The 25235-nt window shown below is 45.5% G+C and overlaps 2 protein-coding genes across 10 annotated transcripts in view; one reads left to right on the top strand and one right to left on the bottom strand.

The window, feature by feature from the left end:
• LOC139390192 (citron rho-interacting kinase) overlaps positions 1–1052 on the top strand; it is a 39283-nt gene extending 38231 nt beyond the window's left edge. The window contains exon 39 of the mRNA XM_071137455.1: positions 352–1052. Within this exon, the coding sequence (XP_070993556.1) occupies positions 352–375 (24 nt within the window). The 3' untranslated portion in view covers positions 376–1052. The remainder of the gene's footprint in view (positions 1–351) is intronic.
• A 509-nt stretch (positions 1053–1561) lies between these two features.
• On the bottom strand, positions 1562–25116 carry LOC139390191 (phosphatidylinositol-3,5-bisphosphate 3-phosphatase MTMR3-like). Of its 9 annotated transcripts, none has more exons than XM_071137445.1 (22): positions 24940–25115; positions 21925–22004; positions 21530–21603; positions 20037–20132; positions 19731–19847; positions 18562–18582; positions 17658–17740; positions 17376–17542; positions 17182–17278; positions 16779–16892; positions 16277–16488; positions 15854–15985; positions 15539–15650; positions 14771–14966; positions 11476–11661; positions 11017–11187; positions 10568–10713; positions 8187–9747; positions 7827–7937; positions 7614–7702; positions 6516–6542; positions 1562–5440 (listed from the first exon to the last, which is right to left on the bottom strand). In XM_071137445.1, the coding sequence occupies exons 3-22, from the start codon at positions 21572–21574 to the stop codon at positions 5269–5271; spliced, it is 3855 nt and encodes a 1284-aa protein (XP_070993546.1). In that variant the 5' UTR covers positions 21575–21603; positions 21925–22004; positions 24940–25115; the 3' UTR covers positions 1562–5268. The 9 variants fall into 9 exon arrangements, with proteins under 9 accessions (XP_070993546.1, XP_070993554.1, XP_070993548.1 ...); XM_071137453.1 differs by having other exon boundaries at positions 18485–18582; positions 20037–20123; XM_071137447.1 differs by having other exon boundaries at positions 20037–20123.
• Positions 25117–25235: the final 119 nt, after the last annotated feature.

Below are 25235 nucleotides of genomic sequence, written 5' to 3'. Positions count from 1 at the left end.
TTCCTGGTGTTTTCGGGTGGAAAACTGAGTGGGACGAACATAACACGTCAACCCCGTTACCCATAGATAGGCTAGAAATGTTGTAACAAATGGTTATTGCCCCTCGCTGTTGCACTCAACAAGCTTCCATTCATGGCAGATATAGATTAAGTTGTAAACCTGCTTTGTTGACAGGCACTTAATAGTATTTTTCTTTTACAGATTAAAAAATATTGATTTTTATTCCGTTGAAAATGTGCTCTTTATGACAATGTTAAAATTAGATTTGTTTACACTACTCAAACAGAACCTAATTGGTGGAATGACCCACATGAGTAGAGTTGATCTTCTATGGCTCTCTCTGTATTTCAGGTATGGGACCAGTCTTCTGTGTGAGTGACATAAGGAGAGGCTTAGAAGAGGAGCTGCGTGAGCCTCTGTTCACTCTGCACATGGCTACGCCATCGAGGGGCGACCAACCAGAAAACCAAGTCATACCCCATCGCCTGTACATAGTGCAATCGTGATCCATTTACCAACACATACACTGTTGCACTGGGGACATTTTCTTTGACAATCCTGTCCTTTCTGATACCTGTATTCATGGAAATGGTTGTTTAACAGAGCAGCGTTTGCAGGGAAACCCTATGGATCTATGATACACTGTTTATAAGTACTAAAATCAAGTTGTAAATATTGTTGTTCCAGTTTTTATAGATACAAGGGAAGAATAGGCTGGTAGAGCCAAGTCTATATTTTTTAAAGAAGTGTTTCTAATGATGTTGTAGGGAGTGAAATTATGTTGCAGGGAGACTCGAAATCCAATCTCAAAATCTCATCGTCCCAGATGCAATACTGTAGTTTTTGCTTTTCTATGGCCGGTCAATCATGCAAACATTCAATAACCCATGTACCGTTAAAATAAAATGTGTTCCGAGAGAGCAATGCACATGAGCTTTTCACTTGAGATTTACTTTGAACAGGATTCTAAATTCATTGTTTCTACATGACCAGTCTTCTTTTTGGATCAACTTTGTATGGTCCTCTTGACTAGACAGACTTTGATATCTAATTGCTTAGTAACAATGCGTATCTTACCATACTTTCTAACAGACAAATGTTTTGCTACAAGTGCTCCTTGTGTTGTTTAACTATACCTAAGATGAATAATAAGCCTATAAGCTTTGTCTGGTTTGAAACAGCAGGCAGTGGAGCCGGCTAACCATGCCCTCAGCTCGTTCTGGAGTCTGCAGCTGCTTATTATGGTACAGATGTCCTGTTCTTACTTCTGTGCAGTGAACTATCTATGAAGTCCAGTAATTGTCAGGGTTTAAAAAAAAATTGCTTCTTTTTCAAACAAATCAACAACAACAAAAAAAAGCTTCATTTGTCACATCAAAGAGCATGAGTATTTCAGAGCAGAAGTAGTAGTTTTACCTTGATTTTTGGGTTTGTGATTTCTGTTGTGTATTTACACAAATTTGCATTCAATGAGTATACAATCGATACAAGACAATAACTAAAGGTTTTCTTGAATTTTGAAAATGTACACGCATTAAACATGATTGAGCTACCCTGGCAATGTGTCAAGATGCCTTTTTAATTTATTTTTTTTACACCATACAGTTTACATATCATTAACTTTTGCATGAGAAATTATTCCGGCTAGCAAATGATAGATGGAAATAGCCCATTTTTATTTTACTTTAATTCTACATCAATGTAATTCTCTTTAAAGCAAATTCAACAAAACAAAATAGATAATAAACAAACAGCTATGTCCTGTTCCAGGAAACAGCTATAAAGTCTTCTTGGACAGAGACATGAGAAGGTTGAAAGTGCTTGTTAAAGAGAAGGGAAAAGGTGGAAAAGAAAAACACATAAGTGATCCCTTTGTTACAGACCTGTGTTAAAACTGCTTGGCACCAGTCTCCCGCCGACAGAGAGACACACACACTCCCAAACACACTTGCATTTACACCTGATTACCGTGCCATTGCAGCGATGCGTCGTCCAGGAAACTACTTGATGGGCAGTAAACAGTAATAAGCAAAAGACCAAGATCCCTAAAAACTCCAACTGGTCAAATAGTAGCGAGAGATCCTCCAGACAGACAGCGCGTTAAATACAACCCCTACCACATATTGCCATCACATCCAGCCATGCCCCACAACAGCACCGAAAGAAAAACAGGCTCATTCCTCATGAGTCCCTCTGTGGGTAACATAATACTGACGAGAACAGCAGACTTTCATTTTCAGCTTTATTATTCAATGTATTTCTGTGGCAGTGTATACTCTGATAAACTTAAATGCTGCGCAAAAACATTGTCACTTAAATATTTTTACCATTCACATTAATGGATTGTTGGATTGACAAGTTTGGTGCCCATCATGCATGTGATGGTGAAACGGCCCTATACCCACTAGCTTCGTCCTCATGGCAGAGGGCGGCAGGGACACAGCTGGAAGCCAGAAGTAAATTAGTGGCCAGACATTACTTTGGACCTTATGTAGCCCTCAATGTCAAACCTCAGTTTGGGAAATGATAACCAAAAAGACCTGCATGGCATCGAGATCTGAAGCTATGGACTACTCAGCTCAGCCCATTGAAACATATATGCTAAAAGCAATTCAAAAGGGCATTGAAAGAAATCAACAGTCCCGAGTTTTGTCCCTCAAATAGTTCACAAAATGGCTGTCCAAACTATACAGTGGCCCTTTTGCACATAGGCTGGCTGATCCGATAGAGGTGTGTGAATTAGAACCAAATTTGCTGAAATCCTGCAACTCAATTAGGTGTCCTTGCTAGTACAACAGGTGTCAGTATTAATGATTGGCATGATATAGTCTAGGGTTGTTTTGTACTTTTAATGTTACAACTGATAGCTTGTAAAACACTAAATCAATAACAAAAAGGTTATTCTTGACTATGAACATCTGAAAAGCAAATCTGAACTACTGCCAGGGCAGGGAGACGATCTCTGTGTCCATGTACGTGTGGACTTTCTGTCTGGATCTGTGTATGGTAGAGGTAGTGTGTATATGTATTATGAGTGGGGGTATAGCAAGGGTTGCTTGTTTTGGACCACCAGTGTGTCAGAGTATAGGCCATCTCTTATTGATTTGGGTCATCTTCTCATGGCCCTTCAGATCCACTACTGATAAACACTGATTATCCTGTGGCAATCCAATTGTCTAAATTTGAGACAAAAATTCAACAAAAAAAAAAGAAAAAAGTCAATAAATAATGAAAAAAGGTAGTGATAGCATTAAAAAGGTAAAACCACGGCAGCATCAAAAAAAAAAAGTAACACCATGTCCTCTGAAAAAAATCCATCTTTGTTTTTTCTGCAATCAAAAAAATAAAATAAAAAATAATAAATGAAAAAAAAAAAAAAAAAAAAAAACTTTTGCTGACTAATTTAGTGAACCACTACTCAAGGATTCTATACAGTTTCTTTAATGGTATATACTTATGTGAATATATTATTTCATTTATTATTTATTCATTTATTTTACAAAAATGTATCTGCGAGGAGGTCATTGAATGGCCCTTGGGCAGGGTAAGGTGTGTCTGAGGAGATAAATGAAGCTACTCATCTCATTTCAGCTGGTGAAGACTGCACTAACCAGCCAGGAGAAGTGCACCCTCTAGTGTCACTGGAAGTTCCACACAGACGCTGTACTATACATTTCATCACCTTGTACTATCCAGCACTTCCTTGGTTTATATAGGACATGATGCAAGGGTGGCTATGAGGATGTTCAAAGGGACACGTTGTGATGCATTTATGGCTCTAATGAACGCCCTACAATAAAAATTCATGTTCAACAAATAGCAACTAAGCAGTCAGTGTTGGGTAATTAGTTCACCCCTCCTGCTAACAAGGACATATTGTTAAATTAGTTCCTGTCATTACAGGAGGAAACTGATGCAGAAACATGACAGAAGCACATCCCTTAGTGACAACCATTACATCACTTCCTATTAAACCGTGATTGTGATGGATGGAACATGATGTCATGTCCACTTCAGCACCACCATGGTCCCAGTGCCTGCTGGGTAAATTAGGGGGGGGTGGGGGTCATCCTAATTTTAAGTGAAGGGCATGAAGGCAAAGTTAACGAGTTAATTTCCACAGCCTCTCCCTGGCAGACAAAACCCATGAGCGTATTATGTATTTGATATCAAGTGACAACACCACCGTGCTGTCATTCAGATCAGATGCTCTTTCCAGTCAGGGACTCCGTGTGTAAGAGAGAGCCAGTGCTGAATTGCTGTCTGTCATAATACCAGCTGTCAACATTATCAACACCAGGAGTAGGTAACCCTGGTCCTGGAGGGCCGCAGGCACTTCATGTTTGATTTAACCGACCCGGAAGACCAGGTGTGTTTAATTTAGGCAACCATTGAACTGATCAATTAGCTCAGTTGGTCAGGCGTGGTGCCTAGTTGGAACAAAATCCTGCCATATTTGCGTCACTCCAGGAACAGGCTTGCTGACCCCTGATCCACACGGTCTGTTATCGGTTTATGGCACCTATTCACACCAAGAGAGGGCAAAGTGAAACCAGCTAGGTGAGGATTCATACCCTGATGCCATTCAAACTAACACTTGTTAGATCTCAGTGGCTCACAAATCTTCTCCCTGCTTAGGGTAGAGTCCCAACTTCAGACACATAACTCAAGTTAGAATTCTGCCCAAGTTCATCCAGGTGTTCCCCAGATGTCGTTGAAAGGTCTTGCCATCACAGTCCAGCCCTATTCTGGACACTGGAAGAGGTTCCTGAAGCACTGGAGCTTTTACTAGAGGATGGATGATGGTACTTCTCGTCAGAGAGAAATGTGAGTGGGGGTAAAAAATACATTTTTTTAAATGTTTCAGATGAACACAAGCCCTCAGACTTTGCAGCATCATTCAGAGATGACACTCTTGTGCCCCCCCCCCCCCTGGCCAGTGGGACCAGGCAGGCTATCCTCACTCCATCGCAGTCCCTCCACCAACAATACCAGCCGTCCTGTCTGTTGTCACACACACCCCCCTCCCTCCATATGTCTGCCCATTTACTCATTCCTGTGCATAACCACCACTCAAAGTGCTTAGCATCTCACAAAAAATACCTAATTCACCTCCTCCACTACATCCGACATTGCAGGCCTATATACATGAAAATCCATATTTTGCAACACACACACACACGGGACATTCTGCAGCTCCTTGGGCTTCTCAGCAGTGTGCCTGGCTGTGTCAGTGGCTGGCTGGCAGGCCCAGCCCCTCCCAGGTACTTAGTTGGAGCTGGCTGTGATTGGTTCCTCCAGCTCCATGGGGTTGGGAGTTGTATTGATCTGGAGGCTGCCATAGCAGGTCTTACACACACGAGTGGGCTCAAACAGCTGCTGGCTTGGCACAGGGATCTTCTGGTCGCAGCAGCTGGCACAGAACACATTCCCACAGTTCCTACAGGGTGGAGACAGAGGCAGCACAGGTTCAGCCTCGCTCACAGAGGGGCTGTTTAGTCAGTGAGTGGGTATGAGACAAAAACCCAAGCATCATTTAAGAGTAAGACCCTTTTTATCCTGATCTTTATAACCATCATAACTTGTAACAGTGAGGCCCTGATAAGAAACAGTATCCTCATCGATACCAGTACAGAGCAATGGCAGTCTAACATCAGGGATCAATATTGTTTGGCAGGTCAGCAAATCACACAGCTCAACTTAATAATAATTAAATAAAATACAAATAAATGTATTATCTTCAAGTAACTAGTCATAAGGTAACTAATGCAGAGCTCATACCATGCATATACTTCGCAAGTAAGAACATGCTGGTCTCTCACACACCACAATGGCAGCATTCACCTGACTGGCTGCATTTCATAGGGGAAATTCTACTTTCCAAGTGGTCCCGAGAGTATATATATATATAAACACACTAAAATCCCCCTGCAACATTTATATCCAGCCTGGTCACATCATGTCTTAAAGCACTCAGCAGACTCCTGCAGCATGCTGAGGGGAGAGATGCAGGGGGCAGCACTGTGGCAGGAAGTGAACAGGCCTAGGTACAGAATAATGAGGTGCTATTGGGGGGGAGGGGTACCATGCTCCTGCTGTTCTGTACCTTTTTAGACTAGCGGCTCAACACTTAGGTCACCGATTAGACGTTTCCAGGTGGAAGTATTGGTGAAGGGACTAAAATCCTCAACCTTCCACTACAGCACACTCACTAAATGCACCCCTTGCACTGCCATGAAAAACAGGTGTTGTTAAATCATCTTTTCAGACATCTGCCTGCCACTCTCAGCTTCATGCTCATCCGTCCAACGGGACCAGAAATGAGCGGACCATCAGGGTCATGGGAGAGCCATCTCTGAGCTTCTTGAAGAGAATACTGCCAACAAAGAGACTGAGTGGGGTAAAGCCATTCAGTATGGGGTGGGAGTGGGTTAGGATGAAGTCAACCAAAAAGGTGGAGGGATGCAGGATTAGAGGGAAGGTAGGTGAGAGGGGAGAGCGGAGCCGTATCTCACCAGGCCTCTTGGACATGCTCCCTGTCACTGTGGAGGAGAGGGGGGGGGGGGGGGGGGGGGTAGCGAATGGAACAATTGCAAACATCAGAGATTGGCTCAGACCAGGCTCACAAGCCCTCTCATCTAGTCCGCACTGCAAGGACAGGCAACAGGCTACTTTTCCCCCTACCACACTCACAGATACTGATAAAACCCCTACTTTCCCTGTTCCATATCTAACAAACTCTACACTTTGTTATAGGCCACTCCCATTTTGGCTCTGATTCAAAAAAACTTTCCTTCACCATCGTCTTGACAACACCAGTAGCACAGAGAATGAAAAGGTCTGTCTTGAATGGCCTTGATTTGAATGATCGCATTCAAATAATCACTCAATTACACCATATAAGTCTGCAATCATCCCTACACAGTGTTACAATAAGATTGTCACGTTTACAGCTGGGTTCAAAGCCAAAATACCTTGTCACAGCTCCAGTTTGCCTAACAGGGAAAACACTCAACTTAGCTGCACCCATTCAGGCTACGATGAGGCATTGTGAGGATTGTGTGAACAAAAACGTTGCGGGGGAAACTTGTTTGCCGACTATGGATTAGCAAATGATGATTTTAAACAAGTAGGCCAAAAGCACTGATAAAGCATATTGATATGCGTCTTTTGGAGCAGCGTGGAAATGCATCTGGAGCGGCATCAAAATAGCAGTGGCAACATGTTGAAGCTGCCCCCACATAACAGGAAGTAAAGGACAGCAATGAGGAAATGAGAAAACCAAAAGATGAAATTCATTCATCTGACCTATGAAGAAAAAAAACCCGAAATGTTTGTCTTCTATAACAGAACGGTAATGATAGAATGACAACTTTCATTGTCATTTATCAGTGCCACCTGCGGGCATAATAAGGTAAATCACATTTGCAAACCAAAAAAGACCCATACGGAACAAAAGCATGAAACTCAAAACAAACTGAAATCAACAAGCTTGAACTGAGGTAGTGTCTCCTTAGCCAAGTCTCATTAGCTCAGAAGTGATAGCAGTGCGTCTGAGGGCATCCAGGGTCTAGTTAAAACCATAGCAAGGATAAGAGCCTGTGGTTGGTTACCTGCAGTGATGCTTCCTGGTGGCGAGCCAGAACCTACTCTCACACCCGTAGCACTGAGCTGCCAAGTGGTCCGGGTACCAGCGGGTCACCTGCAACAGGCAGCCAAATTGAAGTTCTCAGCTAGCATCTCTACAGCCACTATACTCCATCACTCAGCTTCCACTCCTTATACACGTCCCCTAGTGTATCATCCAATTCGGCCAGGCGGCTTACCTCCGTGTCATTCTTATCCACCTGCTCCCAGCTAGCCTCGGAGAAGAGCTCCGTGCTGCAGCGCGACAGGCAGTTAGCGTCCAGGTTACACTCCGAGTCTGTCATTGAGGTCTGAGTGAGAGGGAATGAGACAACTCAGCATCTTTGTAATTTCACATCTTACTAAAATAGTCATAATTAGGTGGTTCTCCTCTCAAATGTCTAGATCCTCAAAAGTTCTCTACTTCTCACAAATATAACAACAAATTCCTCAGCGTTGTCAGTCTGATCAAGTAATTTGGGAAAATTCTGACTCAAATCAACTCTGTTACAGCAATTAACTGAAAAGTTCTCCCTCTGCAGGGCGAGCCTGGGTCTTACCACTTCGTCTCCAATGTCTCCGTTGATCCTGAGGGACGCTGCGTGGTGATGGCTCTCCAGGCGGCTCCACAGCTCCTGCACCTGCTTCTTCAGCATATCCACCTCCATCTGGTGGCCTGCCTCAATCTGCCTCAGCCGCTGCTGGATGGTGTCCATGTGCAGCGTCAGCCCGTCGTCGTCCAGGTGACTGCGGGCCGGCTGTTCGGGGCTGGGCGTGGCGGCGCGGCGCCCCAGTAAGGTGTGGAGGCAGCGGTGCTGGGAGCAGCTGCCCCGGCGATGGAGGGTCAGGGAGCTGCAGGAGGCCAGGGAGACCTGGCGGCTCAGTTGGGCCCGCTCCCCATTCACCTTGGCCCAGTGAGGGCCACCACAGGGCTCCCCCTCTGAGCTCTCGCCATTACATAGACCCTCCCTGCTGGGCTCAGCACTCAAAGACTGGAAGGCACTGACAGAGGGCCGCTTGTGTCCTCCATTTAAAGTCCTGGATGCCCCCTGCTCTGGCTCTGCCTCCCCGTTCACTCTCCTGAGACAGGAAAGTTGGCTCCTGCCTTCAGTGCGGGGCTGGGGGCCTGGGCAGATGGGTGCCTGCACTGGGGCCTCTGGCCTGCTGCAGGCCTCTTCAGTCAGAGTCTCTGTGGAACTCTCCATGAGGGAAGACCTCTGGTCTGCCTGCACCAGGGCCTCTGAGTGGTGTCTGCTGGACTCGGGCTCTAGTGGGAGGAGATACACAGCTGTCTCTGGCTCCTCTGGTGTCCTCTCTCCAAAGCCATTGGTAAAGGTTCTAGGGGCAGCGGGGGCTGGCTGGGCTGTGCTGGGGGTAGGGTTGTGTTCTGGCTCCTCCTGGGCAGTACAGTTCTCCAGGACCTGCTCCACCAGCTCCTCTGACTCCTGCCTCTCTAGGGCCTCCTGCTCCTCTGGAACATCCGTGGACACATCGGTGGGCAGGGGGGGACTGGCTGGAGACACACCAGACTCCTCTTCAGGCTCATCTGTGCCATTCCCTGGGTGATGACCATTAGTTATAGTAGTCTCAGCCCCATTGGCGTTAGCTTGTTTATCAGTCTCAACATCACTTGCCTTGACCTCTTTCTCAGTCTCTGTTCCATTAGCATCGATCGGAGATCGAGCCACGGCAGCAGTAGCGTTAACCTCTCGCTGAGCCTCAGCACCAGCTTCCTCCTTCGTTGCCTCCTGGAGAATGTTCTCCATCTGTCCCTCTGCCACAGCTAGCTCAATGGACAGCTCTATCGCTTCTCCTGCTGCTACTGACCCCTTGGAGGCTCCGTCTCTCAGCTCAGTCTGCTGGCCTTCAGGGCTGTCCTCCAGCTCAGAGTCGTCCATGCCTGCCTGAGGCCCTGCTGCTACAGGCTGGCCGTTAGCCCGCCCATCCTGTTCCTGAGCTCCCCCTGCGTCGGGCCCCACAGCAATGTTGAGCTCCAGAGAGCGCCGGTGGTCCTGCCACTTCTCATTCAGGCTCGGGTCACTGGAGCGCCGGTTTGGGGCCAGCGAGCTCCCCAGCTCACAGGCGCTGGGCAAGTTATCGAAGGAACGGGTCTTCGGACGTCTTTCGAAGGAGGAAAGAGGTATTGAGTTGATTAGCATGTGGGGAAAAAAACAGCCTTTCATCCCTAAACAATGGCTCAGTGTCTTTGAGGCCTCATGATTGAAGCTGAGGTTGGGTATATAATCAACTAATCACTACAGTGTGTTCAGGATTAAGACAAGTATGTCCACAAATGGGAAAATATGGAGCGAAGCATAGCTCAAGTGATTGAGAAGATGTAAGATTAGCATTGTAATTAAGCGATATCCCCATGAGCCAATCATCAAGGGAAAACTAGACAGTTAAGCTTGCACAGAAAATAAAATATGGAAGGACTCCAGCATTGTTTTTGAACCACGTCCTCACCACAGTTATCGTCGATAACAATGGTCACAAAAACAAAACACTTTGTGGTATGTTGTAAACAGCCTTAACCCTTAGCCTACAATTTCTGCGGGCCCGACGATATCGCCCTTCCGCATCTGCTGTGAAAGGTGGCAGAGCTAGAGCAGTGTTTGACAGATCACGAGACGTCCCGAAAATCGGTCTTCTCACGAGAACGTCTGTAGCATCCGAAAGGTTTGGCCTACAAAACTAATATGACTATTATTATTCTTCTTCAACACGTCTCTATTGGCTAATAGCAGTTTAGACAGGGCTTAGAATTTAGAGGATTAACTGACACTGACAAAAATCAAGAGATAAAATAAGCAGAGGACAAAACTCGGTGCATCTCCCAGACAAATCATTGAGCGAGTCAAAAGCAGTTAGGCCAGCTGAGCAGGTTATGCTGTGGGGCCCTCCTTATATCAGGGAGGAAATGGTCGAGTGGCAGGCTCACCTGCCCAGGGGTGTGTCTTCTGTGTTGGCACCTGGCACAGGATACGGTGCACACGACTCATCAGAGGGGGTGGTGGGGGAGGAGCTGGGCAGGTAGACTGCCGTCCACAGCAACAGGTTACGCACGTGACACACAGGGTGGAGCACCTACAACAACAGCCACAACTTTAGATATAGAAGGGGCTTGTAAATAAATACATGTGACAGAAAACAATATTCACACTTGAGCAAGCAAGGCAAAAAAAAGTACAACGGCAACTAAGTGGCCACAAAAACACAGTTTTAAATAGATAAAATGACATTGCTTAGGTCTAGGACCGTGAACAGTTTAAGTAGACAAATATAAGTTATAGCACTCCAGGGTGTTCCCTAAAAGTCACCCCATTGTATCGGAGGCATGCAGTGAATGTTCCAATATGAAAGGGGTGAGCAAAAAGAGCTCAGACATACAGTCTCGGAGTGGGAGGAGTAGAGCATGTTCCTCAAGACGCGGTTGGCTGGTCGCAGCAGTGACCACACGGAGCAAGTCCTCTCCCGAACGCGCCTGTCCTCTCTCTCCTTCCCACTGTTGCACAGGAAGGTGCCAAACAGACAGGAGTAGGAGTGCTGCACCATTTTAACCTGCACACACACACACGTAGGAGCATGCTCAAATCCCAGGTATGATCATGATAGTGAAAGTAAAAATTCTATGCATCTCTGAGCCTAAAATATTACAGCACTCTCCATGGTAATTACAGATCCCGGTCTCACAGCCAGATATAAAACAGTAACTCACTCCAATAAATGACTGTAATTCACACTAATCCAAATATAAACATTTGAGTTGCATCCAACTCTCAATTCTCAGATTCTAAATGACTAAGTGAGTTTGATTCCATTCTATTCATCCATTCTGGTCCTCCTCACCAGAAAAGCCTCATTGAACTCAAAGGAGCATGGGAACTGCCTTTGCAGCTGGTGCACACAGTCCAGCCACTGCAGGAACACCGGGCAGCGCTCGTTCAGATCCTCTGAATTCTCCCCGTGGCCACAGCGGTCAGCAAACTTATGACCAAAGTCCAGCCACTCAGTCTCCACCAGCACCTGGAAACCCTGCAGAGAGAATATATCAACAGTTAGAGGTGCATTTTAATTCAAATAGGACAATACCGGGCAAATATTTATTTCAGCCAGCCATGTAAATGTGTCTCGGTTTATGTCTAATTCAGCGGTTCGCAAACTGTGGGATCGCCCGATATGAAAATGGAGTCGCAGGAGAATTTCCAAAATCTTGTGAGAAAAATGTTATATACAAAAAAAGAGGAAAACATAACAAAAGAAAGAAAGTTGCACACTCCATGTATAAACTCCAGGCAATTAAATGGTTATTTACCAACGGTTCGGCATCCCTGGGCCTTCACTGTGTCAGCACCTCCACACAAACTTTTATTCTGAGTGTGTGCCAGCGCATGTTTTTTAATATACAAAAAAAGATACAAGCTTTTTGAGATATAACATCATCTTTGTAATGTGGTTAACCTTAAAAATCTAAATCTAAATCTAAAAAGAAAATTAAACCAGAAAGTGCCCTTAGATCATAGGAAAAGGCCGCACTTCACTGTTGCACTTGAATCATTCCCACGGTGAATGGCTAACACATATGGAATCATGACATAACCAAATAAACTTATGGTAAAAGACCAAGTCCATATTATGGCAAAAAAAACTCAAATAAGATAAAGTAATGATGGACTGTCATTTCTCTTAAGACATGAAGGTCAGTCAATCAAAACAATTAAGAACTTTGAAAGTTTCAAGTGCAGTCACAAAAACCATCAAGCGTTATGATGAAACTGGCCAAGGAAGATTCAGAGTTAACTCTGCTGCAGATGATAAGTTGATTAGAGTTACCAGTCTCAGAAATTGCTGAGTAACATACACATCTCAACATCAACTATTCAGAGGAGACTGAGTGAAAGCATTGCTGCAAAGAAACCAATACTGAAGGACACCAATAAGAAGAAGAGACCTACTTGGGCCAAGAAACACAAGCAATGGACATTAAACCGGGGGAAATCTGTCCTTTGGTCTGATGAGTCTAAATTTGAGATCTTTGGTTCTAACCGCCGTGTCTTTGTGAGACGCAGAGTAGGTGAACGGATGATCTAAGCATGTGTGATTCCCCCCGTGAAGCATGGAGGAAGAGGTGTGATGGTGTGGGGCTGCTTTGCTGGTGACACGGTCCGTGGTTTATTTAGAATTCAAGGCACACTTAACCAGCATGGCTACCACAGCATTCTGCTGCGATACGCAATCCCATCTGATTTGCGCAGAGTGGGACTATAATTTATTTTTCAACAGGACAATGACCCAAAACACACCTCCAGGCTGTGTAAGGGCTATTTGACTGAGAAGGAGAGTGATGGAGTGCTGCATCAGATGACCGAGCCTCCATAATCACCCGACCTCAACCCAATTGAGATGGTTTGGGATGAGTTGGACCACAAAGTGAAGGAAAAGCAGCCACCAAGTGCTCAGCATATGTGGGAACTCCAAGACTGTTGGAAAAGCATTCCAGGTGAAGCTGGTTGAGAGAATGCCAAGTGTGTGCAAAGCTGTCATCAAAGGGTGGCTACTTTGAAGAACTTAAAATATATTTTGATTTGTGTAACACTTTTTTGGTTACTATATGATTCCATATGCGTTATTTCATAGTTTTGATGTCTACACTATTCTACAATGTAGAAAATAGTAAAAATAAAGAAAACTCTTGAATGGAGTAGGTGTGTCCAAACTTTTGACTGGTACTGTACATGTCGCAGGATGCTATTCACGAGCACATATTGTTCTGTCTCACAATTCCCGACTATGAAACAGCACAGGGGATGTTCAGTGTGCGGAGCGGGTATATTGACGAAAAACAGTTTCCTTGGGATCGAATGGTGGGCTTTGCACAGATGCGGCTCCATCTATGGCGGGACGGCAGGCACGCCTCTGCCCTCTAGTTATTAATGTCTCCCTCTGCCACATGGACGCATTGTATGATACGCCGAGAGCAACTAGCAGCAAGAGCTGAGCACAGAACTCAGATACACTGCAATAGGCAACTTTGATTGTAAACATCAAAACATATCCACTGCTCTGATAGAACATTACAAAACTATTTCACACCGAGGCTCGGTGGTTATCAAGGGGGAGTGTTGCAAAGACTTTTCCCGTTGAGAGAAGGACTGTTGTCATTCACAATAGATGTAAAATATATATATATATATTATTTTTAAAGGATTTTCTTAACTTTGTGTAATGAAAAGACGGTCTCCTTGCCTATGTAACGGACATACTTGGGAAACGGAACGCAAGCATGCATAGGAAATACAAAAACATTCTACAGATGTCACTCGATTCAGAGGAAAGAATTCTCATTGGTGGAGAGTCTTTCAAAAGTCAACCATGCTGTGCATGTTTCTAACAAAAAGCAGCACCAAGTGTCCCACACGAGTGGTGACTGCTCACCACAGAGGCTTGGAAAAGCACTTTGGGACCTACTTCCCAATCCGTTTGACTGTGATCCTGGCTCAGATGACATGCCGGTAAGTGAAATCGAACAGCTGATTGAGCTGTCATGTGACCGAATGCATTCACTGGTCACTACGGATGAGTTTTGGGTCCTGACTCAAAAGGGAATACCCTGCAGTCTCCCACTGAGCATTAATGCAGCATTCAAAACAACTGGGAAGTCTAAACAAAAACAACAACAAAAACTAGCTCCGACTGGGAAAAATAGTTTTGAACGGTCATCCAACTCAGAATTCCAACTCGGGAACTTGGGCCTCTAGAAAGAAGTCCAACTTTCCAACCTGAAGATCACTGACGCCATTATTAGACCTCGTATTTAACAGAGTTCCCAGTTGTCTTGAACGCACCGTAAAACTCATGGTACCCTTCACCAGCTTATATCTGTCAAACTGGATTCAATGCTCTCGTCTGCATTAAAAGCAAATATCGAACCAGGTTGGATGTGACAGCAGAGACGAGGTGCGCACCCTTCGACCACGCCCCCTGATGACTTTGAGAAGCTCCGATGCAGCATGCATCCACCACACCCATCTCATCACTAGTGGTGCGATAAGACGTCAGACCGCTGGTCAAATGATTAAATCAACCTAAAATGATCCTCTTCAAATCAAGTAACAGGGCCCAATGATCACCCCAGCCAGCCTACCTCAATGGTGCGGTAGTATGGGTCCAGCAGCAGCTTGGACAGGGCGGCGATCTGGGGCGTGCGGTCCCATCCGTCAGAGCAGTGCACCAAAACGGGCCTGTGGTCGCGGTCCACAGCGTTCACCACCAGCAGGGCCGCCTTCAGCAGCAGAGACAGGTGCTGCAGCCACTTGGTGCTCTCCAGAGCAGACAGCCAGCTACAGAGAGAATGGCATCATCTCCTGAATACACAGCTTCACTGTAGTGTACACAAACCACTCACATACACTCAGTCCCACCAAGCACTAAGCACTGACTTATAAACACCACTCCCCATCTTAGATAAAGACAAACTAAGGACCTGCTCCAAATGTAATGAGTAATACAAACAAAACATAACAGGGTGTTTTCAAGATGTCCCAAATGAAAAATATGCATCTTTAATATGTCTGAATTCTTGTTATGAAAAACTTTGGCCATTGTCTTGTCTGAGTAGTTTCAACAGTGTGCTCTTGCTTCAAGGGAGTCATTGTGATTCAATTACAAAACGGCGGGTGGAATCTCTGAGTTCAGATGGAAAGAGATTGTTTACTTTGGGGCTGGGCCAGCTCTCCCTAAACCAAAGCCAAATGTGTGGCCTAGGCCAAAACACAGCTGGAGTTACTACAGTTACTCCACCACCATGACAACAAACTGGAGTGGGGTAGGGAGTTGCTGCTTGTGTAATACATTTTGGACTGTGAGCCCAATCTTAACGGAGCTCCACTGCAGTGCTAGAGGTAGAACTCACTTGGCCGGGTCGGGCATCTGGGTGCAGAGGAAGCGCAGGGACTGGAAACTCTTGCGGATAGAGTGGATGTTGGCCATGCCCATGAACACCACCTCACAGTTGGGGTAGTACTCTGTATGGAGTAGGACATGGTGAGAGTCCGTTTGTGGTTAAATAACACATCATTACTACCAAAACAACTACTTTAGTGCAGAAAATAGTGCGGATAGTGAGGACAGTTGCTATGTTGGCATTAAGTTGACAATAACCTGCTTTCATGCAAACCCATCGACCTCAGTCTACTGGAGCCACTGGCTCAGAGATGAGCCGTCTTACCTGGGCATTCACAGCCCCCTCCCTTGGCTCTGTTGGCAACAGCCGCTGCATAGGACCTGGCATCCAGGATCAACAGCTTTTGTGGCTGGATGGCCAGCGTCTCCACCTCCGAGCTGTTCGTCAGGGACGATTCTGACAAACAAAGAGAGACAACTAATTAAATCTCTGCATAGCTTATAACAGTCAGTATTATCAAATGACATTTATTTTTGTGATATAAATCTGATTGAACATAAATCAAACACTCCACATGACAGTGAACCTGCGCTGAGTTATGTGGTCTGCTCTCTCCGAGTCAAAGGCCCCTCACTTTACCAGACAAGCCACATCGCTTAACCAAATGTCCACAGCAAAGCCACACAAACAGATTGGAAGGTGCTGCTTCAGCACTGTGTGAGGTACGTGTGCATGTTAAGGACTGACCGAAGTCTGTGTCGACGAGGTCATTGGTGCCGTTGATTTCATTGGTTCCGTTGGTGTAGGATCCGATGGCCAGGTGTTTACGGGAGCTGCCATCTACAGCACAGGCCTTGGCGATGGACTGGACCAGGTGCTCGTCGTCTGCATTCCTCCAGCCCCACCAGCTGACCTCCGGCTGGCCGCAGCGGGCGATCACAGCCCCCGTGCTCTGGTGCCTGGAGGAGAAGAGAGGCATGGGACAGTCAGGAGACAAATAACTGAGAAAAAAAATACACTGTGTGAAAAAACAACATGGAGCAACACTGATCCATTTGGCCTCCAGAGTCAATAACACTGTCTCCTGTGAGAGGATTGGGTCCCCCCCAAAAAATGACTTTTGCAAAGATAGAATCCCCCCCCTTACTCGTGCAACAAACCTCAAGGTGAAAGGAGTTGTCCTTGCTTTGCATTGTATTCACAGACAACCCCATTCTTCCTCACGCACGACAAAGACCGACAGACCCACCTGAACACCACAGCCGGGAATCTCTTCCAGGAGCGGAAGGCTGCCACATTCTCCAGCTCCTTGTCTGTGATCCAGGCTGGCACCAGGAGCTGCTGCGGATAGCTAGAGCATAGCCTGTCAACGCCAGAGGAGAGAGGGACAGTGGTTAGAGCAGGAGCACAGGCTGTGTGATGCCTCTAATAAGCCCCTATCACCAGACACCTAATCCCGGGCTAGGCCCTTATCTACATGAGGCTGATTATCAGTGGAGGACAACAGCACAACCAGCCTTGTATCACACACAGAGCAGTGTGTGCAGCAGGGGGACAGTAGACGGTCATCACGGCACTACCCTGGGCGGCTTGGTAATCAGATCAGCCCTGTAGGATGCAGGCTGTTAGCGGGGGCGGTTGGCTGCGCATACCTGAACTTGCTGTTGATGTCAGATATCCTCCAGGCGTTTTGAGTGTCAAAGCCCATCCTCTCCACCTCGTTCTTGAACCAGGAGGTCACATGCTCTCCTAACAGGCACACAGGGACACAGAGGAGACGTGAGGACTGATGTCTGTCACCAATTGAGTAGAGGTCAGAGGACACCAGTATCACCACCAGCGTTACCTGGCCTGCACAGCTCCCCCTGCTGCTCCTTCTCCCCGGCGTACACGCCCACACACCAGGCATGGAAGGCGAAGGAGAAGAGGTCCTCCAGGAGAGACGGGGGCCGGACCGCAGCACTCAGCCGCTTCAGCCACACCTGACACTGCTCCAATGTAGAGAACTGACACCTGGGAGACAAGCAACACAATCATAGACCTAAACCAAGATTGTTTATTTGAGAGAGAAAGAGAAAAAAATAAAAATAGCATTTGCAACACGCATGCATCGTTTCAGTGGTCTTACCTGACGACCTTACAGTCCTTGCAGGTGACATGGAGCTGAAACATGTCACGACACTCCACAGTCTCTATGAGCTGCAGAGGGACCTGGTGAGAGAATAAACACAGACACAGGAACAGCAGAGTCACACAATCTCCAAACCAGCAGGCTGAATTTTTTCTCCCTGCTCACACAAATAAGCTAGCTTCAGGGTCTAGGCCTAGATGTGCTCAACATCGGAACGAGGGGCCATCCTAAAATAAGTTAGCAGAACTCACAATCACATGCTTGTGCAGCACCAACACCCACGAAATGTCTAAATTCAAAGCCAGTTAGTAGGCTAGTTAGTGTTTCGTGTCAACTGTGATAATGCCGGGAGTGCTATAGACTACACCGCTGTCACCATGAAATCCATCTGAGCTCATGCTGCACCTTCACACCTACAGCTGCAAATGTAAGCCAGCGGCATTAGTTGTCAAACTGTATTTTCCAGGCGAAGGTTGTGTCATTTTCACATCTCCTCGAATACCGCCTTCTGATTTGATGTTCTTCCATCGTATACTGATTCACTATGGAAAAGTGCTGGATCCTAGTGCAGTAAATTCCCCCACACTGTCTAATAAACACCCTCATCTGATCTAGGCAAATACCGTCAAAACGACATTAGATTAATTCATGTTTTGAACAAGATGTTTGAGCAGATTTTGAAGAGTCTATAAAGAAAAATGCATACTTTTACTAAAAGTTTCACCCAAAGCACATTTTATTTTCTGTAGTGGCTCTGAGAGTGAAGCTAATGCTGTGTCACAACTCCAACACAGTCCAATGCCATGCAACGGGTTAACACACACGTCGCCATGATGTCATCCAGCCCAGTCTGGGCAGGGCACCACACTGGGCATGCAGGGGCTGCTGGGTAGGCACTTACTGACACCTCACAACTCTCACTCTGTAGTTGAAAACAGGAGAAAAGAGAAACTGAATTAAAGCCGTGTCTCTGTTGAGCCTGTTGACTGTCCACAGATTCCTTAGTCTCACATCCCACAGCTCTGTTTTAATTCCTGCTCTGCAATCTACAGCTCCAATCTGGGCCACACAATGAAATCAACGGCCTGCCTCACTGAGTTCTCTCGCTCCATTCTTTGCGCCTCCCGCCCCCACTGGCAGATTTGTGAGCGATGAACCACAGCCATGTGTCGCCAGCGCTTTTACCATCCTATCCAAATGGGTGTGAAGAGAACGCGCACTCTGTTGCATGGAACACAGTGACAGTTCGCTACAATATAAAACACATGATTGACTGACTGCAACAATGGCATAAAACCAAATAGGTCGGCTACGTGGTAAGAGCTGGAACAACAGATCAGTAAACTGTTAGTGTGGATGCGACTGGAACACAAATGTATTGTGTGTGACATAGGCCTACATGTTTTACATACCATACACTATATCATGCTGATCCAAAAGGAGCAGAACCTGCACAACAAGGCTGTGTATTACTATAGTACTATTATTACAGTACTATTGCACTATTACTATGGTACCATGACTACAGTACTATTACTGTACCATGTCAGGATGGTGAGAGGAAATAAAGCAGTGTCATTTGTTAGTAAATGGAGGGAATTGGCCATAAAACCAGCGTAATGATATGTTCATTTCGAAATCACAAGACATTGGTAACAAATACAATCTCTATATAGCCAACATGGCAAAAGGGGGAGAGGGTGAATGTGTTGTGCATCACTGACGGGATTGTCGCAACCATGGCAACGGCAAGTGGAAAGAGAAAAGCAAAGGACCGAGTGCAAAAGCAGACCTGCTGAGAACAGTCACGCGGCACCGCTGCCAATGACTATCACCAAGTCCATCTAAATGCCCTCTCCAGACAGTCTGCCTGGCCACCACAACAGTAGTGGCATACTGTCACTGGCCCCAGCACGCAGTCTCCATTCATAAAAAGTCTCGATACACAGACAGACTGGAGACAATAGGGTGTCACTGTCCTGGCCAGCTGCAGAGTTGCTTCAGACACTGAAATTAAACTGTGTGCTTTCCAACTACCTAGCCTTCACTTAGTTAGTCAGCAGTACTTACGTTGACGATGGACTCTTTGAATTTGATGTGGAGGCGGTATCTGGACATGGCGATGATGGCATCCTCCGCTCTACCCACGTACTCTGTGAACTCGCCATGCAGCTCGGGAAAGGGCACCTGCCACCATGGGAGGGAAGAGATCAAAGGGCACAGAAGCGTATCACTTGAAGAGGAGGTGCCATATAAAAACACAACTATGTGCAGACATGACCATTACACATACTTGACACACGTATAGAAATGACTTTGCGATAACTGGCATGACTTGTCATCGTGCTAACCAGCCCAGACATCTAGTGTTCTCACCTGCAGGCTCTCCTCCTCCAGGACTGGGGGCTTCCTGGGGAAGATCTGATTGGCCTGGATACATTCCATGCTCTCCTGCCCCTCCTCCTCCTCCTCCTGCCAATCAGAAAATGTGTAGTTGATGTGGAATATCATTACCCGTGTCTTGTAAAATAACTCAATAGTCCACTACTATCCCCATTCACTGGTTACAAGCACCTTCAACTGTAGCCATTCTCCAACCACTCCCAGATTTAACCTCAATTTTCATACCTCTAACAGTAACTTTCACTGAATAGGATTTCAAATAGACAATGATGAAGCCAAAGGAAGATAGAGTGTTGATGCTAAAACAAACTCTCAATAGGTGTGTTGTCTTGAATCATCCCTGTGCAATCTCTCAATTCTCCACACACACACACAAGTCCACTGCTAAAAGTGCCTCAACTCTGGCTGACAGCCTGGCATGACACTAAAGCGGGTCTGTGCAATCCAGTTCTGAGACAGAAAACAGACACCGGCTACAGAGCACACTTCGCCAAGTAGAAAATATCATAAGTAATCTATTTACAACCAAGTGTGTTTAAAAACAATCAAGGCCCAAATTAAATCCATTCAACTGGTATCCATTTGCAAACTGTCTGCCCCCTTCCATGCTATAGTGAGGAGCTCTTAGATGTTGCATATCTACTGCCCAATAGAAGGTCAGCATATCTTAGAAACCCACAGAGGGTTTATTTGATGGGAATGTGTGGCATGAACACAGAATCAGTTCAATTATTTTTATTCAGGGACCAAAAAACAGGGGGCTGGAGCCCCTGAGCGGTTAGGTTAGGTTAGGTCTATGAGTCCAGTGACAGCATGATGGCACTAGTGCCAGGGACAAAGAGAGATTAGGGTGGTCCATAGACATGACAGAAAGGACAGGGGCTGCTACCTCAGCCCCACCAACCAACCAACTGACCGCTGTCTGGGAGCCAAGCTGACAGTGTCCCGTCTGCACGGCTGGGGTAACACTTTGCAGGGGCCAGCCAGGGGGCAGGCACAGGAACGCATAACAGACACAGGCAGAGACACACATACACATCAGCGATTGACAGTAAAGTCTGAAAGGCACTTGACCTTCAGGCAAATCACTTGCCCCGCGCTATAGGGCTACTCTTAATGTCAATCCTGGCAGACATACACCCGGTCAGAGACATACACCCGGTCAGAGACACACATACGGTCACACACACACACACACACACACACACGCTCTTTAATGACTGACCAGGGTGTAATACTGCTCCATATCCCTCAAAGGCCTCCAGTCTAAATCAAATATTCACTACCGAGGCATCAGACAGGGTGAAACTTTGACAGTGCGTCTGATGCAACCATCTGGCTACCAGTAAACACAGCCGATTAAAAAGGCTGACAATCAATTGAGAGTTCCGATTATGCAGACACATACAGACAGCAGCTATTCTGTACTGGTAGACAGAAAACGCCATGATCAGGATGCACTTTACCATGGCCCCTGTGAAGGAGTGTGGGTCACTGGACAAGGAACACATGCCTTCCTCACTTGACCCCAAATCTCAGTCTGTAAACAGTGGAAGACGGGGAAAGAAAGGTGCTGTTAATGCTTTACTACTAAATAACACAACAATCTCATTTGATTTCTGCACAAACTGGAACCTTGTCTTTTCATTTAACGTGCATCTTATTCCAGTGACCACATGGATGAGAGTAATACCCCGCAGTCGCTGGATTTGGAGGGTAGGGCACACAAACAGACATTCTGTGTCACGTGTGGAACATTTCATACAGACCAGAATGTTATTTTCAACGTCACTTAAAAATGATAGGAAGCTCAACAAATTGCCTAGTGAGTACTGTGGTGTGCACCGGTTTTACAACTCACCAAAGAGAACTAGCAACAGATGAGGTGCTATCCTGATGATCCCGTTGTGAAAATGTGACTTAGAGTGAAGACATTGAATTCTGTAGGAAAAGAGAGAATACCAAATGAGTTCTAAGGAATGAATAAAATGGTTAACTTGCTAACTCTTCTAAACATTGCAAACTGCTTACTTTTCACTGGAACATTCAATCTACAATAGACCCTTTCATTCCCTGGTAAACATAGCTGTGCTGGTGGTTATAGTAGACTGCAAGTAGGTGAGAGACACCACAAACATCTGGGGAACGGAAAGACGAAATTTACCTAGTACACTTTAGCCACAGTTTACTATGCTCATCAATCAACACGAACATCAATGTTAGTGAGACTCTTTAAATTAAAAATACAAAACTGTGCTATATTTCATGCACAGAGCATGACAAAAATAAGACTGCCAAACATTTCATATTTAGGTCTAGTCATAAAGCATTTGGTTAATGTGAATTTAAAAAAAAAAAAGACATTATTTTGCAAGAGACCTGTCATGTCATCTTTAACTTGAAATAGAAACTGAAAAACTCTCCCAGATGGTGCTGTAGGTCTTGGCTGAAGACCAGGTCAAGTACTACAAGGTCCCAAACCAACACAGAACCAACAAACCAACTGTTAAGAGCATGGTGTCAGAACCAGCTGTGAAACAGAAATCCATCTCTGCTCTTTGTACAACAGAGCAATTTCACATTATTTTACATTGCACATTCATTGTCTCATCTCTGTTCAAGATATGCAACCTGCCTGCAGGCCCACAAAATGCTTGTAAATGTCAGAACCTGCAGACTGAAACCTGATCAAGGGAAGACAGTTGATTGACAGGTTCAGGATCACACACACCCCCTCTGGAGCATGCCACTGAGTTTGACCTGTCTAGCAGTGACTAGACAAAATTCCCAGTGCACCCAATGCGCCCTTTCTGAAGCGTAGAACCTGAACCAACTTTTAATGAACAAAAATATAAACACAACATGCAAGAATTTCTACAATTTTTCTGAGTTAGAGTTCATATAAGGAAATCAATCAATTGAAATAAATAAGGTCCTAATCTATGGATTTTACATGACTGGGTGGGGGCGCAGCCATGGGTGGGCCTAGGCCCGGCCACTGGGGAGCCATGCCCGGCCACTGGGGAGCCATGCCCAGCTGACAGAAATACTTTATTACAGACAGATATACTCCTCAGCTACCCCTAGTAGTTTCGGTTACTAGTCCAATGCTCTAACCACTAGGCTACCTGCCGCCCCAGGGATGGATTATCTTGACAAAGGATAAAACACTCACTAACAGGAATGTAAACACATTTGTGCACAACATTTGAGATGAATAAACTTTTTGTGCATCTGGAAGATTTATGGGATATTTTATTTCAGCTCATGAAACATGGGACCAACACTTTACATGTTGCGTTTACATATTTGTTCAGTGTAGATTGAGAAGACCTAGGCTCGGCCTAAAGGGATGTCATTCTGTCACTTTACTGAGCGCTAGTGCATGCTCCAGAGGCACCCTGCTCCTCCCTGCTGGCACTGACTGATAAAACGTATCTATGTCGCACACACTGGCCTGCAGACACACATCAGCATGTTTACCTCAGCGGGCTCGTGACCCATAACCTCTGCTCAGTCTGGCTCTGTGTTCAGAGTCACACAAGGCAGGCTAAGCCCCTTGGTCCTGTCATGTGACTTCCATGCATCTAATCTGAACCTGCAGCACTCAACCAAAGGCTTAAACCATCATCTCTCAAAGTGAATACTTCCACTCTCTGTGACATGAAGAGGATATGAGGTCCGGCGTGGCTCAGTTGTTAAGAGCATGGCACTTGTAACGCCAAGGTTGTGGGTTCCCACAGGGGACCCGCGCTAACAAATATGAAAATGGTTGCACTCACTCACTCTGGATAAGAGTGTCTGCTAAATTACCAAAATCATGAGGAAAGAGAGACAGGATCCGTGTAAGGTTATTGGGGAAAGTGAAGGTTGAGGAGTTGCATGTGCATAAATAGGTCTAGCTGTAATGCTGACACATAGTCCTCATTATCAAAATATATCTATCCAGCCGAATAAAATGTATTTATTTTAGAGTTAAGAGCATGTCCTGTGCCTGGCTTTAGCTGGGTGAATCACGAGTGATCTATAACTTTCCCAATACTTGTATTAAAGGTTACGTATAATAATTCATCCAATCATAAACTTCCAGATAACGTTGTTGATGAACGTTAGCAGTTTGTCTTGACTGTTTTCTTTACAGAGATTTAGCTAGCAAGGCAATGGGAATATATAAACTATGTAACGTTCGCTAACGGCCTCAACTATAAGGCGAAAGAGCTGTAGAAAAACAGCCATTTCAACAAACATAATTAGATAGTTATCTAGCTAACTAGCCAACTCAAGATTAACATTAGTTCGCGAGAATAATCATACACGTACGATTAGCTAACTAGCTGTTTTTTTAACTCCGAATATCCATTCTCTGTCAGTGTCAGTCACTATCGTCGACGCACATCATGGCCCTAAGTAAACATTTACTACGGACCATTTTACCAGACTAGTCTGTAGTACTAGTTAGCCAATTCACGTTAACAATTTGCCATATTTGTCTCTGATCAATCAAACCTAACGTATCCAACTGTTTACACCAGTTTTCTATCTTAGCTAACGCGTTAGCTAACTAAGCGCTAGTTAAACACATTCTATCGAAACAATACGTACGTAACCTAGCTAGCAGCTAACTAACGTTACGCTTTGATAATGATAGGTCGCTTTATGATTTTGATGTGTTGCTGTTTGGATACAAAGCAGCTTTGCTTCGTCTTCCCCTACAGTTAGTTACTCATCGTAGCTACTCAGTCAGCACTGGCAATTGCTAGCTAGCTCTCTGTCTGCCTGGAACAGTTTTTGTTGTTGTTATGAGATGGAGGGCGGACCCCAAAACCGAGGCCTCTGTCAAAACACACCGAAGCAAGGAGACAACCGGCGTACTCACCATGTATAAAGCAATGAGAATGGAAATGCCAAATCATTCAATTGAAGATCCGTGCACCGGGTTTGCAATAAACTACACTTTAAGAAATACATACAAGTCATATCCGAGGCCACTTTCAATCCGTCGGGTAGAAGAGCCAAGTCGCCATCGCCGCGATTCTTCAACCTCAGAGTGTCTGCCTCAACCCAATATTCTGCGCGACGTGGACGCAACGTAATCACGTTTATTTGCATATGGGTGGGACACGCAAAATAACCACGCGAGGATGTAAACAAATAAATAAATACAAGGGAAAT

Source organism: Oncorhynchus clarkii, chromosome 30 (genome assembly GCF_045791955.1).
Source record: "Oncorhynchus clarkii lewisi isolate Uvic-CL-2024 chromosome 30, UVic_Ocla_1.0, whole genome shotgun sequence".
Classification (NCBI taxonomy): Eukaryota; Metazoa; Chordata; class Actinopteri; order Salmoniformes; family Salmonidae; genus Oncorhynchus; species Oncorhynchus clarkii.
Note: the sequence above shows the minus strand (reverse complement) of the source record. Positions and strands in the feature narration are given on the sequence as shown.

Excerpts from the sequence above, each read along its gene's own strand:
- LOC139390191 (XM_071137445.1), bottom strand. The coding sequence starts at position 21,574 with ATGTGTTCCTTGTCCAGTGACCCACACTCCTTCACAGGGGCCATG. Across the intron at positions 10,714-11,016 it reads ACTCCTCCCACTCCGAGACT|GTGCTCCACCCTGTGTGTCA; the intron begins GTATGTCTGAGC and ends CTGTTGTTGTAG. Across the intron at positions 7,938-8,186 it reads GAGACATTGGAGACGAAGTG|ACCTCAATGACAGACTCGGA; the intron begins GTAAGACCCAGG and ends CCTCTCACTCAG.